The sequence below is a fragment of the Pholcus phalangioides genome, unplaced genomic scaffold (assembly GCF_987345545.1).
Source record: "Pholcus phalangioides strain wild (caught in Gottingen) unplaced genomic scaffold, Ppha-v1.0 ptg000013l_1, whole genome shotgun sequence".
In the NCBI taxonomy this organism is placed as follows: Eukaryota; Metazoa; Arthropoda; class Arachnida; order Araneae; family Pholcidae; genus Pholcus; species Pholcus phalangioides.
The window spans coordinates 25885498-25902268 of NW_028301606.1; the positions used below are offsets into that span (position 1 = coordinate 25885498).

The following is a 16771-nucleotide window of genomic DNA, read 5'->3' on the forward strand; positions in this document are numbered from 1 at the left end:
ATATTAATTGGACTTTTTTCCCAGAAATTAAAAATTTTACTGATTATATTTTACTGTGGTGTGTATATCCCTTTCTGTGAAAAAGGTTTGTCAGGATGAATTTCTAGGATAAGGGAAAACATGAAACTAAAAATAGAATCTTACTGTAATTAGGTGGAAGGGAGCATGAATTCTCTACACAAGTTCACTAATTGAAGACAATTACCTAGACCCGTATTGAGTTACTGAAAGAGGTGCAAAGCACATCTAAATAGGAAAAACAAGAAAATTAGTCTTAAGTTTTAAGATGCATTACTAGTTTACATTTTTTAAATCAGATGTAAAATTTTAACAAGTGTTGAAAAAAAATTGATTCTGTAAGTATAAGTAATATTAAAATAGAATATATCATCGTTAAATTTGATTGTCTCAGTATCATGGCAATAATAATCTCTCAATTATACAAGTTTTTTAACATTAATTTAAATAAAAATTAAATAATTAAATTTCCATATTAATCATTTGAAATTACCAATAACTTCATTTTCAATTAAAAACACCAATTTTATTCAGAATTTGAGGAATTTCAAGAAAATTTGTATTTGGTCAAAATATTAGTCGAATATTCTATATGCAGTTATTCGGCCAAAATCACTATTTGTCCCATTCTTAGGTGCATTTATATTGAAACTTCTTTCCTGTAGTTAGCTAAATTGTTCAAAACTTCCAATGGTGTTGTGATCACCATACAGTGATTGTATTTCCTTAAGGCTCCCTTCCTAGAAGTTGCTTGCTCAAATATCGGTATAATAGTGGGGGGGGGGGGGTATTTGCAATTTTTTTACCATATTATGATTGCATAAAATGTTTGTTATGTGAATTTGAATTTATTTTTTTTTCAATTTCTATTCCCAGCTAAAGATGTCAACTCTTAAACGAATATCCATTATTGATCCTGCCATAAAAGGTGCTGAATTTCATTGCTGGGTGGTCAGACATCCTACCAACGGTAGATTCTGCTGTCCTCCTTGAAGAAGCCAACAAGGAAGCCATGACCACACCGGTACCCAAACGAACTTCCATATGTTCCGTGGAGCAGGAGTTCCAGTCAATCACAACAGAGCTTCAGCATGCCATCAACTAATAGTTCGACCACTGATATGTCTGTCAAGGAAAACCACGTCTACTGTGAAACTAAACGCGTATCCTTATGGAATTGCCACCGGTTTTGTTACGATGCCCTCAAACAACACCGGTTTAAGAATGTTGAAGTTGAGGTGTTGTATCAGCGATATTTTCTCCACCTTAACCAGAGGAATTTGACTGCTCTCCTGGGCATCATTTCTGCAGTAGGCATTGTGATGTTGATATTTAATTACGCTCTCAGTGATCATAATTCATTAGCCCATGGAGTGACGTTTAGTATTCTGGTATCAATGTATGTCATTATGGGAATCTTAAGCACTCAGTCATTTTTCAACCAGATTTACCTGATTATTTTTTCATACAGCATCATGGTGTCATTTTTTGTGATCATCATTCTTGTTGTGGTTGACTCACCTGTGCCAGTGGCTACATCTAGCATATGGTGTACTGTTTTTTTCGTATATTTCGGATATACTCTGCTTCCTGTACGCATGCCTGAATGCATCATTTGTGGATTGCTGCTGTCCATTGTGCAAGTAGTGTCTTATACAGTTATTAATCATGCAGATCCATTCATTTGGAAACAGGTAGTTAGTTGGCAGTTAATAAATACTCTCATTAAAATAATGAAGTTTTATGCGTTAAAAAGCAGTCACATTAAAATATTTAACAATGAAGCTGTAGCAATTTTATATAATATCCTCTTTCTTACTATTTTATAATTCTTTTATGTGAGAAATAATTTATATATAATTAGTTAAATTTCTCATACGATAAGTGCTGTTCAATTCATTGTGTATCTAAGGCAGGGCAGGACGAATCATCGAAAAATCTCGGGAAATTTTTTTTACCCAAAGAAAAAGATCCGAAATAATGCTTCTTTTGGATTTTAATTTTTTATTTCTTATTCAGAGCATAGTGACCCTCTTTCATGCTGGCAGATATGCTGCTACAAATTTCAAGCATTTTGTGCTGCTTCAGTCTGATAGTAACTACACAAAGGGAATTTTTTTTACGTGCTGATACCAATTTTTTTAGTCGCCATGGCAACCTGGTGCCTGGGATTTGTCCAGCCCTGATGTAAGGAATAGGCTGGACTAGAGATGATTGATAAGAATCCTGTTCAAATTTTTAAGTAAAAACTTACTATGCTCGATAAAGTCACGGACACTTGCAACACTTGGAAGTTCTACAGCCCTAAAATCTGGGTGGTTTACGAGGCTGCTTTTCCAGTTTTCTTCTATAAATATAGAACATGAATATAGATTATGCATAAAAATATGCATAATCTATATTTAAAAAAAGCCGCAGTGCTTGGCAAATCAGAAAAACCTTCAGGTACCAGCAAAATTTATCTGGATAATAATAATCCCCAAAATAATTTTTCTGGGACTTTTTTATCCCTCTCCCGGTTAAAAGACATGCTGATGTAAATAGTAAAAAAAAATTATGCTCATATTTAAATCTGTTAATGGAATTTTATATGTCGGTATAAACTTTTGTGCCCAGGATTTGTAAAACTCTGTCGTACTGCGTAGTTGCTGTGGTGGTTGAGTGGTCGTACTGATGGACTTCATCATGCAAGGACCCAGGTTTGAATCTCACCAATGCCACAGTGGTGGTCGGGGTTCCCAACTTCAAGTCACAAATGCAAGCCAATCTTCACGTTAAAAAATCTTGGCACAAAGACGAACAGCAGGGCTCCCACTGTCCTACTTTACTTTCTTTTTTTGTAAAGTGACCTACTTTTTTCCTATTCTTTCTGGGTTTTGTCCTACTTTCCTCTACGTTTTTATAACTTTTTTTAAATGAAGAGGAAATCGTGAAAATATTGCTAAATAATACAAATGTAATAGATTGCAATTAATGATTCTGCTAAAGCTGAAGTTGTATTGTTTTTTCAAGTTATTTGGGGAGGTGTGTGTGCACATGTGTGTTACATGGTTTATTAATGGGTTTTTTTTTTTTTTTTTGCTTATTCTGAAGGTTCAAAAACTCATTTTGTGTGAATGTTTTGAGTTAGTCATTAAAAACTCCTGTATGGACAGAAAAAATAATTTTGTAGCCTATTTACTACTTCATGGTGTTGGACTATTCATTATATAGTAATTAACTTTCACCATTCAAAATTATGGTGCACATTTTTTGTGTATTGGTGAAACAACAGATTGCATAACAAAGCAGTTGGATACATAGGCCTATTCTAGGTTTTGTAACTCTGGTGCTACCCAATAGCATTCAATTTTCTTCTGTATGTTTAGGACATGTGCAGAGGCATAAATAATGTTTACAGAGCTCTGCAAAGAGCTGGGAATGAAAATGCTTTATTTGCAAAAAACAATCATGCTGGCATTGAACAGTAAAATGTTAATAAATCCGTTTAAAACTGAATGGACAGCACAGTAAAACTTTCTGGTTCTGTTATTTACATTGGACCTTGTAATTTACACATTTTGCACTGTGCTTTTAGAAGTTGTCTCGCAGGAGCATCATTCTTAAAAAAATTTCACATCTTCATAATTTGCTGCGTAATCAAGGAAGAGAGTTGACAGACTGGACTTTGGAAGACCCTTTGGGAAAAAATATGTATGGGGGGGGGGGGAACAAAAGTTGTGGTGTGAAAAAATCTAGAAATACAAAGATAGAGAATGAAGAAATAGCAAAAATAGCTTTTTAAATGACAAAAGCGCTAGTGCTGCTCACTTGTTCATTCAAAAAACATATATACACAATTGGTAAATATTTGAAGAAGAAAAGAATACAAGATGGAGTTTTTATGCAAGAGTGAAATAAAACCTATGCAATGCCTAAACGCCTCCTCTTTTCGAACCATGCATGGGGTCCCCTTGATGAATGACCCACTAAAAAAGGTTCTATTTCACTCTTGCATAAACTCCATCTTGTGTTCTTTTTTCTTCAAATAATTACCAATTATGTATATATATATATTGGGAGGAGAGACAAAATAATTATCTATGGTTGCTAGTAAGCTGTTTTGGCCAAAATTGTTTTTATTACCAAGTGATTTCTGTTATTTTGCTTTGTCTCGAGTCAGTTGTATAGGATACTGAAATAGTGTTGTGGAAAAAATAATAATTTTAAGATTTTTTTAAAAATAAATATGTATATTTTTTTCATAAGGCTATGATGATGTTTTCTTGGGGGGGTACCCTCCCCCTTGTCTTACTTTTTCTAATTTTTTGAGGGGAGCCCTGCAATAGGCCTACGGTGGTACAAATGTTCAATCACTTCACTTCAGAAATATAGGTGGCAACACTAGAAAAATCAGACACAACAGTGAATTCACACTCAGATTGTTAGGTACACACACTTTGTTCCAGACTCTGCCACGAATCTGGGCTGGAAGAGATCTTGGTAACGGGATAAGTCTGATGGCTGTCTTGGCATTCATTCATTAAAGTTGTACTGCTCATGTTTACCCCTGGGACTCTTTCAAAATCCTTGATGGTTCAATTTTTCCTCCTCAATAAATTAAAACAAAATGTATGAAGCCTGTATGCTTATGATGGGGCCCATAAATTAGTGCAATGAATGATTGGAAAAAATGTTCACATCTTTTCATATTCTGGAAATAACAATATAATTGAATGTGTGAATACAACTTTTTATCCCTTTGTAGTTGTTTTCAAGCTTGATTTTATTTGTTGGAGTGAACATCGCAGGAATTTTCTCACATTTCCCAAGCAAAGCATCTCAAAGACAAGCATTTTTAGAAACACGACAATGTGTGGAAGCTCGCCTTAGCATACAAAGAGAAAACCAACAACAGGTAAAATAATATCTAATTCAGTTCAGAGGGTGGGATAGGAAGTTATTTTGGTGTTTAATACTTTCAGCTTAGCGTATGATTTGATGATATTATAAGCTGTTTGTTATACCTCTGGTTTCATCTGAATGCTAGATTGTTATGCCAACATTATTAAAATAAGTTATAAAATTTTTCAATAGGAACGATTATTGTTATCAGTCTTACCTCGTCATGTTGCAATGGAAATGAAAGCAGATATTGCAAAGAAGCCGGAAAACACTATGTTCCATAAGATATATATTCAGAGGCATGAAAATGTCAGGTAAATTTCTAATCTTTGTTATATCAGTATTATTTCAAACCACGGGTTCATACACATTCCCCTACTTGAAGGGCCATAGTCTACCCAAATCTGTATAAGAGCCAAATTAATCAATCATTTCTTCAAGGACCAAATATGAATGTAAAAAAAGTGAAATCATTATATACATATTGAATAACCCTTAAGTATCTGGCACATATCAGACCAGGATTTCACCAGATTAATAGATATGTGGAAGTTGATAAAAACCCATTAAGCATTACAAACTCTTGCCACATACATGTTTTTATCTTCTACACTGGAAAGGACCCACCTAAGAAAACTCAGGATTACTGGACCAGCCAGACTAGTATACAACCACATTATGGACAGTCTAATACAATTGGTGCAGAAGTCTTTTCTGTATAATTATCATTAATTTATATGCATGTTGCACTCCACACATCCATATTTTAACTTAATGAAATATATTTGCAATCGCTTTGCTGGTCAAAGTTTATGCATCCATGTTTGTTTTACACCAATGTATATCTGAAGATGTGTCAGAATCACAAAGCAATGTATAAAGATGCCAATATGCACTTGTGTTTGTTAGAAAAAGTCACCATTGGCATTCACATAGGCATCCAAATTCTTGAGGAGAAGGTGGATACCGTCCATGAATAAGGACTTCAGTTTCCACAATTACACATTGGGCAAGCTACATAAAGCCACTGGCTGAGCAACCAAGCATGCTACAGTGTGGTTTTGGTGGATGAGAATGCTTGTTGTAAACATTGTGCAAAATGTTTAACTCAAAAAAAGAGGTTCTGCAACATTCATGTTATATTCTCAATCTTCCATCATGTGACTTTCATTTGTGCAGACTCCTGAAAAAAAATAAAATAATAATTAAAAATGCCTAACAAAGAAAAAACCTCAAATATTGCTTTCCAATATAAAAATTCCCATTGAAAATACACACATATTGATTGCATGTAATGTGTAAAGCCACTATGGTATACAAAAAATAAATACTTAATATTATTTTAAAATAGTTTTCTAATCTGTATAGAATTATTTTGCACAACATATATATACACACACACATATACTCTTGTAAAATATACAATTGGAATAGAGCATAGCATGAAAGCTGAAGAGAAAATTATGGAATGATTTGATATTTTTCAACTGAAAATGATTCTTGATCTTCCAAAACTTCTTCAATTGCTTATATGTGTATATTGATGTAAACCATCTGCTGTATTCTTTTCATAACAGATATGTGTTCACATACATGTATGGCTTAAAAAACTTTTTAATGTTGATTTCTGTTAATATTAAATTATCTAGATAATCACTGGCATACTTGAAACAATACTGTTATTGTACAAACATTAGAAGGTATCTAGCAATCAAAATACTAAATTTTATGACTAAAATGTCTTTTAATTTGTCAATGCTGATTATATGATGCTTAAGAACCTCCTATAACTTATTTTTGTGCAAAAGTTTGACTATGATATGGTATACTTACTACCATTTATAATGCAATGGTTTTCCCAATTGAAGCTGTATTTAAACATACAAAAAATGCTGTGGGTATTAAGTCCTGTTGGTTCTGCTTTGATTGTAATAAGTAATAATAATACTTTTTAAAACGCGAAATTTTCACAACCTAAGCCAAGAAACTTTTAGGTGAGAATAAAAGAGTTAAATTATAGTGTCACACATATTTTGACTAAGCAGCTCTATTTTGCCTAGTAAATTGAACACAGGTAATCAGTAGTTTAGATAAAATGAACCATGAAGTTATATATTATCTGTTCTAGACTCTTTGTCTGTAAAAAAAATTTAAAACTGCAAATTATAATTAATATTTTGTTTGAATTGTTGTAATAAATTAGTGTTTAAAAACAAAATGTATACAAAAAAGTAAGTTTCTCATCATGTAATTGGATAATATTTTGAACACAATAGGTATATTCAAAATATTATCCAAAATCATTCATTTAGGTTTTTGACAGTTTTTGATGGTTTAAACCAGTTTTTGGCATCGAACCTCAACCTTTGCTTTATGCAGCTTGCCTAATGTACCATTTTATTTGTTTTACTTTTTTTTTTTTTTTTTGCTTCCTTATTGATTGATTTGCCACATCATCAGACATAACTTTTCATCTGTTTTAATCTTATTTTAAATTCACCTGAGCTGGTTTCATCGGAATATACCTAAATAGAGGTTTTTTAAATGGAGACTTTACTGTGTATATATGTATTCATCTTGCTGCCTGTCTGAATTGAAGGAGTATTCACATTCAGACTTTATGTGACCCTAATTATGAGACTATTTTTTGCGCAATTTATTTTGTGAGCTTTTTTTAGATCCAATGCAAAACTGTATAATAAAATTTTTTTCTTACGTATTTCAGTATTCTATTTGCTGATATTTGTGGATTCACTAGTCTGTCTTCACAGTGTACTGCTGAGGAGGTTGTAAAGATTTTAAATGAGCTTTTTGCTCGTTTTGACAAGCTAGCAGCTGAAAATCATTGTTTACGCATTAAGCTTCTCGGAGACTGTTATTATTGTGTCAGTGGCCTTCCTGAGCCAAGACAAGATCATGCTCACTGCTGTGTTGAAATGGGCTTGGACATGATTGAAGCTATAGCGTAAGATAGTTTTGCCGATCTTAAATATGTACCATAATAAATTGCATACAATGTTATTATTTTATTTTCCCATTTGCTTGATTTTGAAAAATATAAATCATGCTTTTCTATACTTGTTCATATTAATCAATGACTTATTCTGTTCGTTTTTGTGCACTTCATTTTTAATGGTTTTTAATGTTTTTTTTCCCCACATAAAGACATGAGGTACATATATATGTATCAAACTCAAATGGTCCCAGTAAAGATATCAACCCAAATTAATTAATTAATTTTTTTTTCAAAGAGCATTTTGACATTCAATAAACACAAATCAATCAAAAAAAATTTTTAATAGTCAGTTTTGGCTCAGGTGTGAAGAGGTTATCTAAGAGACAACTCATAATGCTCTGAATTATTATTTTCTTCTAAGTATCAAAAAAGTTTAATTCTCTCGTGACAGTCTCTTTTTAATTTTAATAGTAAGGGAAGCAAATTTTCCCAACAAAAGTTTTCTTTCTTCTTATTATATATTTTTTCAACAATAGGCTAGTGCGAGAGGTGACAGGAATCGATGTGAACATGCGAGTAGGAATTCATACTGGTCGAGTTCATTGTGGTGTACTGGGTTTGAGAAAATGGCAATTTGATGTATGGTCCAATGATGTTACATTAGCCAATTACATGGAAGCTGGTGGCATACCTGGGTAAGTTTTCATTTAGAGGACAAAAGGTTTTTTTTTATTCAGTGTACATATAATTATTTGTGAAATTGCAAATTTTTTTCCTAAGTGTTTTTTTACTTATTCAACTTTGTTCTTATCAGACATGTTCACATCACTAAAGAAACTTTGAAATGTCTCAATGAGGAATATGAAGTGGAACCAGGCTGTGGAGGGGATCGTCACATCTATCTTCGAGACCATAACATTGAAACATTCCTCATTATCCCGGATGAAAAGAAACGCATCAGTTCGGCTAGACCACCTCAATATGCTGCTGCTACTGCTGCTTCAAACAATGTTTCTAAAGAAATGAGAATGATGGGTCATTCTGAAATGGCCAGGAATTTTGAAACTAGGTATTTCAATACGTAATTACTATAATCTTTTTTTTCAGCTAAAACCAAATCAGCTACTTTATTCAAACACTAATATTAAGCAACTACAGCTAATATGTTGTAAATGGCAATCATCCATAAGTTTCCTACTTATTTATATCTGCAAGTGGGAATGAACTTCTCATGTTCACGTAAGCAATTAAATGAATTCTTTTAATGTGTTAATTCTCAATTGCTGTTTTTCTTCTCTTTGCAGAAGAAGAGAATATAAAAATTCTCAGGATGAAGTCAATGACTACCTAGCACGAGCTATAGATGCACGAAGTATTGACAGACTCAGAGCTGAGCATTGTGCTTTCTTTACCAATGTCTTTCATAAACCTGAAGTAGAGAGCAAGGTAAGAACTTTAGAAATACCATGCATTTCAAGTGCAGGCACCCTTCTGATATTTAAAAAAAAGAATTTCAGTTTGCTATTATTATATTAATGTTTGTCAGAAAAATTTAAGATATAATTTCCAAATTTGCTTGTATGAAATTCTTTGAATAGATTTTTTTTTTTAAATAGTCATATTTTTAATTACTAAGGAGTTGAATATTGATATTTTTTTTATTCAATCATAAAAAAATAATCATATACAAAGAAGTGTGTGTCTTGAAATCTTTCACTTTATAATCCTGTTTTTTATGGAAAAAAAAATGCCTTTGTTGGGAAAAACACATACAAAATTATATTTCAGTGAAGCGTGTTACTGTCGTATTTCATATTTCTCTAGCTATTGATTATCAAAAATGATGATCATTGATGATGGCATTGATTTGTTAGAATTATTCTTCTTTCAATCAAAATATAGAAGGCATTTTTAACGTTTTATTTCTTCCTTTCTTATAAAGTATATGAGCGAAGGAGATAAGATGTTATCAACATATTTTAGCTGCTCAGGACTAATGATGACATTTGTGATAATTATTCATCTTGTCATTTTGCCATTGTAAGTATTCTTCTATTAATATATTCATTAATAAGTTATCCACTCCTGTTTGTAGTAACACTACAAATTAGTTACATCAAAAACTGTACTTGTGAGAAACTTTGAATTAAGATAATTTTTTAGAGATATAAATACAATATTTATTGTGATAAAGAAGAAAGTTAATCGGGACTTCTCTTTTTGTTTATCTAATCTAATTTATATTATTCATTAAATTCATCCAATAAAATTATGTGCATCTATATGATTTTAATTTCCTTTCAGGAATCTCCTTCAATTAGCCCTCCAAGTCACTGCTGGATTAGTTATACTATCTGTTGTATTCCTTGTCAGATCTCCTCAAAGCGTGGTAAGTGCCCTCAGCTTTAATATTTTTATGTAGTTCAGTCATAATTATGCGTAATAAGTATTCATTTACCTTATCTTTCCTTGTAGTAGCACAAGACAAATTTCCTTGATATCTTATCCATATGGTAAAATATCACTGAAAGATGCCTGTAATTTATCTGAATAAAGCAAACTATCAAACATTTTTATGTGTAAAAAAGAACAGGCAATTTTTCTTTGTGTTACAAAGAGGTACAGAATGTACATATATGTGCCCTATTTTTGGAAATCACCATGATCACTAGGTATGATCAGTACACAGACACTCCAAATTAAGCTATCCTGGCTATTCAATGGGAAAAAAAGAATTGAAAGAAAACAAGTATTCAAATGGCTATTTCAAGGCAATGTGAAGACATTTTTCTTTATTGTGAGACTATCCATCATAATCCTCTCCCCCCCCCCCTCCCCCTGAGAGAGCAAGACAAAGCATTAATACAGGTTTTAGATAAAATGTTGTATTAACATGAAATATTTTTGTTCGTTTAAAAAAAATGCATGTGATTCATGATTAAAGCTTTTCATTGATTTTTTTTCTCTCTTGTTTCCTGTTGAAACTCAGTAGGATATATAGCTTATATTGTACTTTTCTATTTCAGGTTGCAAAAGAATTTCTACCACTCTCATTTCTTCAGTTTGTTGAGAAGCTCATAAATAACAGAAGGCATAGTCAGCTTCTAGCAATGTTTGTGGTTTCAGTCACATTTGCCAGCACATTCCTCCCAATAGTGAGTAGAATGAATTTAGAGTGCAAAATAATGATTGTACATTGTTAAATTTTCAATCAGAAGTTTCTTTACATTTTCTTGTTTTGCACCTTCATTTTCTTTCTTTCATGCATGTATATATTTTCAGTCAGATTTTTTTTTTTTTTCCCCCAGGCAGCATTAGACACAACATCGGTTGTTGAATGTTGGGAGAGCAACCAGAACATATCTGCAAAAACCAATGCAACTATGTTATGCAGTGATACTCTTTTCCATAGCTTTCCATATGTAAGCTTTCTATACATTTGCGACACACGTTTTTTTGCAAACTCAAATATATACATATAACGTTTTGTATTTTTCTGCCTGGATCATTGAATTCAATAAAATTGTATACTGTTAAAAAGATTTATGTTAAAAAAAATTCTTTCAAAAATGTTTAGAATTACATAAATTTACGTTGTTCATTGCTAAAAATATGAAACATGTATCTAATAATTTGTGTTGATATTCAGTATTGCACAATTACACATTAGTTTTCAACAAAAATGTACACCTTTGCATCACTGAGTTTTTAAATGATTCTGGTATAATAAACTTTCTTTTTGCACTGATTAGTTTTTAATTGGAAGATAATCATTAATGATATTCTCTTCTTATTAATATCATTGTAGATTGTCACATATTCCATGATGCTTGTAATGATGTCATGTGCTGCATTCTTAGTTCTAACAACTCTTCAGAAAGTAGTTATTCTCCTGTTAACAGCATTTGTGTCATGCATGATAATCCTTTTGTTGCACGTTAATATGTTTGATTTGTTTGACATTATCCACAGGTGAGTTCTGTCATAAATTTAACTCAAACTTGTAGAATAACTGACATTGATCTAACGGTTGCACTAATTTTAGTCTGTGTAGTTTTTTTTGCCGTTATATTAAAGTTACCATAGTTTTTAATTTGGTAAATATAAAAAATATATTTAAGCTTTAATAAAATGTTCATGATATCAAATCCCTGTTTATGTTTTCATAAATTTTTTGATAATATCAGCTACTTTTAAAGTTACAAGTATGCTTTGTGTTTAGTCATGGTGCAAGTGGAAGCGGAGTGCCATCAAAGTATTCTCTCACAATTTTGTTGTTGCTGTTCATGATTGCATTGTTTGTTCATGGCCATGAAGCCGAGGCAACTTCAAGGTTAGATTTTTTATGGAAGCTTCAAGCTTTGGATGAAAAGGAAGACATGGAGCATCTTCAGGCTTATAACAGAAAGCTTCTTGCTAACATCCTGCCCTCATATGTTGCTGAATATTTTCTGACCACTGACAGGAAAAATGAGGTTTGTTGGCCTGAATTTTTCTTCAGATATTAGGCTGTTTTTTTTAATGCAATTGTATTTGAATTTATGCAATGTATATCTCCATCTACTAATAGCAAAGTATATATGTATAATAGATTTTCTGAGAAATTAGGCAGTTGAGAAACTGTCTATTTATGTAATTTAAACTGAAAATCAAGCATATTTAAGCTGTGCTTCAAGATTCATATTCATCTAGTGGTTCTTATTTTTTTATTAAAAGAAACATTCTATGTTTGCTTTTATTTCTGTACTTAAATTTAGTTTTATTAATCTTTTGTGTTTTCCTTCTAGGATTTGTATCATGAGCAATGTGACAGTGTTTGTATAATGTTTGCTTCCATTCCAAACTTCAGTGAATTTTACATGGAGCTGGAGGCGAATAATGAAGGTGTTGAGTGCCTTCGTCTACTTAATGAAATCATAGCTGATTTTGATGAGGCAAGCCTTTCATTTTTTCACTAATTATTTGTTTGAAAGCTAATTTAACTATTCCTTTATCAAAGTAGATAGTATACATAATTAAGCTGATGAAGCATGTGGCAATAATATTCTTTAATCATACCAAAAACGAAAAGTGACTTCACATTTTACATTTAAAAAAATTCTCTCGCCATAATTTGTAGGGAAAAATACATTCATTCCACAGACTCTAGAATGATTATTATTGTTTTCACAGTTTTGATTTTTGTTTGAATATGAAAGTACTATTTTGATGTGAAACTGAAATGTTTCTAGGATTTTAAACAGAAATACTTTTTTCTTGATTTCATGTAATGATGTGTTTCTTATACTGTATTTATATATTGTTTCATTCCATCAGATTTTAGAGGAAGAACAATTTGGTTGTATAGAAAAGATCAAAACAACTGGCTACACTTACATGGCTGCTTCTGGTTTAACTTCCGCTTCGGTCGATCTTGTTAATTACACGCATGTTAGTAGGATGGCAGATTTTGCCCTAAGGCTCAAAGACCAACTTGATTATGTCAATGTTCATTCTTTTAACAACTTCAAAATAAGAGTTGGTATGTATGTTGCTTAGTTTTTACTCCAAATATAACCCATATTTTTTTGTGTTAATAATAGCTTGTGGATGTTGATTGAACAGTTTTTTTAGAGTATGTTTTTTATTCTTTGTTTCACATTTATTTTGTATGCTATGTAAAAATGTTTTATATCCCTAATTGTTCATAAAATCCTTGAAGAGTTTTGAGTAACTTTTTAAGTTAAAGAAAAGACTAAAAATATACTGTATCCCTCCCTTGCATTAGCTGACTTTCCAGGAAACAGCAGAGATCAGCATGCCAGGAATACTTGTATTTTCCAACATGCTGAGAAATTTTAGTCACAGATTCTGGAAAATTTAAATATCTTTATTTTAAAAATCCATTGAATTGCCTAAATGCATTGTTGATTCAATTTTTCTTAAACCTCACTTTGTCCAACATTCAAAAAGCTACTTCACTGTACACCAACTCTGGTCATATATCACCATACCAAAATTTCCAACCAGTGGAGGTTGGGTGGGAAATAAAGTCGCCGTCTATCGGTGGTTGCCCCAGGCTCAGTTGGTAAAGAATTATTTCTGAGATGTTCTTTTGGCTGAATTTGAACCCATGGACCTTGATGGTAACCTTCATAGTGGAAGACAAGCATCTTACCACTGTGCCACCCGAGCACTACATTCAAAAAGCTGGTGTCCCTCAAGTTTCATGGCATGCTGGCTTAGCTAATGCGGGGAAATATGGTACATTAGTTCAAAGATTGCTATTAAGGCTTATGTTTCAAAAGTTGTTTAGGTAGAGCTGTGTGTGTGTGTGTGTGTTAATCTCGGATATTTCTAAGTGGTTTTTATTGATATTTATGGAATTTTATGTAATCTATATCAGGCCTAAATGTTGGTCCAGTTGTGGCTGGTGTCATAGGAGCCAAGAAACCTCAGTATGATATCTGGGGTAATGCAGTAAATGTGGCAAGCCGAATGGATTCTACTGGGGAACTGGGGAAAATTCAGGTATTCTTAATTATGTGTGTTGTATACAGAGGCGTATGCGGGGAGGCATTGGGAGCTCGTGCCCTACAACCCAACCAAAAAAAATTAGAAAAAAAATTAATATTTCTGTGGAAAAATTAAAATATTGAAAGAAAATGATTTTTTTATAGTGTTTTAACTAATTTCTGTTAATTTAAATGCTTTTTGAACAGTAGTTTCCAAATTTCTGGGGAAGGAAATTTTTGTGCACCCCTCACCCAAAGGTTGACCCTGTGTACGCCCCTGCTGATTCAAAATTGCAGAAAAAATATGTATCTCAGTACATTTGGAATCAGTAATTAAACTTTCTTTTAAATAAGAGTTATAGTTGTTTATCCATTTATTTTTCTTTATGTGTTAGCCCAATCGTATTTTGAAGAAATTGGGACAAAAACTTTTCATGATTAATAATCTAAGAAAAATAACCATAGGTATTGCTTATTTAAAATTTTGCAGGTGACGCAAGATGTGTATGAGGTACTTAAAGAACATGGCTACCCATTGGAATGCCGTGGTTATATCAAGGTCAAAGGTAAAGGTGAGATGCTGACTTATTTCTTAAATGGATATGCTGGGGAAGAGCTTCCGAAAATTACGACTATTTGATAGAGTGACATTTTTTTGACTCTTTGTAATATATATACATATATATATATATCATTAATTTTTTTTTTTTGCTGTGTTTGGGTCTCTGCAAAGAGATGAAGAAAAAAGTGCCATTGGATCAAAGCATGTAAAAGCTTCTGTAGTTAGAATTTCACTCTGACATGATTTTATACAAAAAGAAAAAAAAAATTCACACATTGGGGTTTTATATGTATGAATCCTGAATGTGTGTCTATTTTATGATCGTGCATCCCGAAGTGTTGCAACATTTTTACTCATAAAGCCAGATTTATTTGGGGAATTATTGAAAAGACATTGATTTGAATGTAAAAATGAACTTGCATTATACACTGGAAAAAAACTGAGCTTAAAATTCCTAGTTATTATTCCTAATGCATTGCTACATATACATATGGCTGATATAATGTAATTAGGTGTTATTTATTTATCTATTTCTCTACATTGGCTTCACAATGCACTCTTTTAACCAAAATTTACCCAGGTCTTTAGTAAAGTGCCTATGCCTCTCTTGCTTTATGATAACTTCAGGATAGGGAAAAATATATTAGCTTTGTAATTTGAAATTAATATCTCAATGTACTCATGATTGAAGTAATTATTTGAGCAATTAATACGCAAGACCTCATTAAACAAATATACTTACAGAATTCTATATTGAAGACTTTACAGATGTAATTAGACATCATGGGTCATTGAAATGTCAACTCGCAAACCATGTGCATCTTTTTTGCTTACATGAACCTGAGTACTCCCCTAAATCATTTTTTCACAGTTTATGTAGATGGCATTTAGGAAAAAAAACTGTGCTCTGTGAATACAAAACTAATTTGAAAGTCTGTACTGTAAATATTTTAATGAGAGAAACATAAATTATGGCTGTATAAAATTATTCAAAACATTCTATGACAAAGGTCAAATTTATTTTAAGCATTTTGAAAATGTCTGTTGAAATGTGTGTGCACTTCAACCAGAGCTGACTTTCTTTATTTTTTTTTAAATTAATAGTTATGAGAGAAAATCTATTTCTCTTTGCTTTTGCTGATTCTTCACTTTTTCATCACTGATATTTCATGTTCCAAACTATTTTTGAATTTTTAAGTGTGGTTATAAAATGATGCAAATAAAATTCATACCACAATTCTGCCTGATTTCATAAAAGATATCAAAGACAGTTTTAACATTTCACCCTGCTTATAGACAAAAAAATATATCAGCAAATTTTCTATTGTATAACTGCTGGTCATATAGTGTAGTTCAATTTCGATTGAACAGTTTGATTCAAACTTCTCTGTATGGTGCTATAGTTTTTCAATGTATCAATTATTTTACTATGGGATATGAAATCGTTATTTCAAAAAACATTTATGAAAATATGCTTTATTGGCCATCCCATTTCATTTTCACTTGGAATTCTGGCACTGATTATTATTTTTTGGTTAGTGTTTTATATAGTTGCATATTATGAAGTATTTCAGCAAATGTTATTACTGGTGATGGCATATTTTAAAAGAAATGTTAAATTTTTCCTTATTGCAATTATTATATTGTTATAATACAAATTGAAACTGTGGGGGGCTAAATTGCTAGGGATCTTGTTAAACTTATATTTCTGTTTTGAGTGTGTTTAACTTAATTAAGTGTGCTAGCGTTTCTCCTTTTTTTACATTATAATATTGTTTTCTAATATTTATTATGCAATCATGTTGTTGAACTTTATACTGTTTTATCGTGAATACAAATAGTGTTAATTTTGCCTAA

The 16771-nt window shown here is 31.8% G+C and overlaps 1 protein-coding gene across 2 annotated transcripts in view; it reads left to right on the forward strand.

The window, feature by feature from the left end:
* Window positions 1–16771, forward strand: part of LOC149078859 (adenylate cyclase type 5-like) — a 65975-nt gene extending 49204 nt beyond the window's left edge. For both annotated transcript variants that reach the window (XM_089241026.1, XM_089241025.1), the window contains exons 2-18: window positions 895–1712; window positions 4766–4915; window positions 5095–5216; window positions 7628–7867; window positions 8395–8553; window positions 8673–8927; window positions 9163–9304; window positions 9801–9898; window positions 10163–10247; window positions 10885–11013; window positions 11167–11280; window positions 11667–11830; window positions 12081–12333; window positions 12646–12792; window positions 13175–13379; window positions 14244–14368; window positions 14843–16771. In XM_089241026.1, the coding sequence (XP_089097152.1) occupies window positions 1110–1712; window positions 4766–4915; window positions 5095–5216; window positions 7628–7867; window positions 8395–8553; window positions 8673–8927; window positions 9163–9304; window positions 9801–9898; window positions 10163–10247; window positions 10885–11013; window positions 11167–11280; window positions 11667–11830; window positions 12081–12333; window positions 12646–12792; window positions 13175–13379; window positions 14244–14368; window positions 14843–14992 (3141 nt within the window). In that variant the 5' untranslated portion in view covers window positions 895–1109 and the 3' untranslated portion in view covers window positions 14993–16771. The remainder of the gene's footprint in view (window positions 1–894; window positions 1713–4765; window positions 4916–5094; window positions 5217–7627; window positions 7868–8394; window positions 8554–8672; window positions 8928–9162; window positions 9305–9800; window positions 9899–10162; window positions 10248–10884; window positions 11014–11166; window positions 11281–11666; window positions 11831–12080; window positions 12334–12645; window positions 12793–13174; window positions 13380–14243; window positions 14369–14842) is intronic.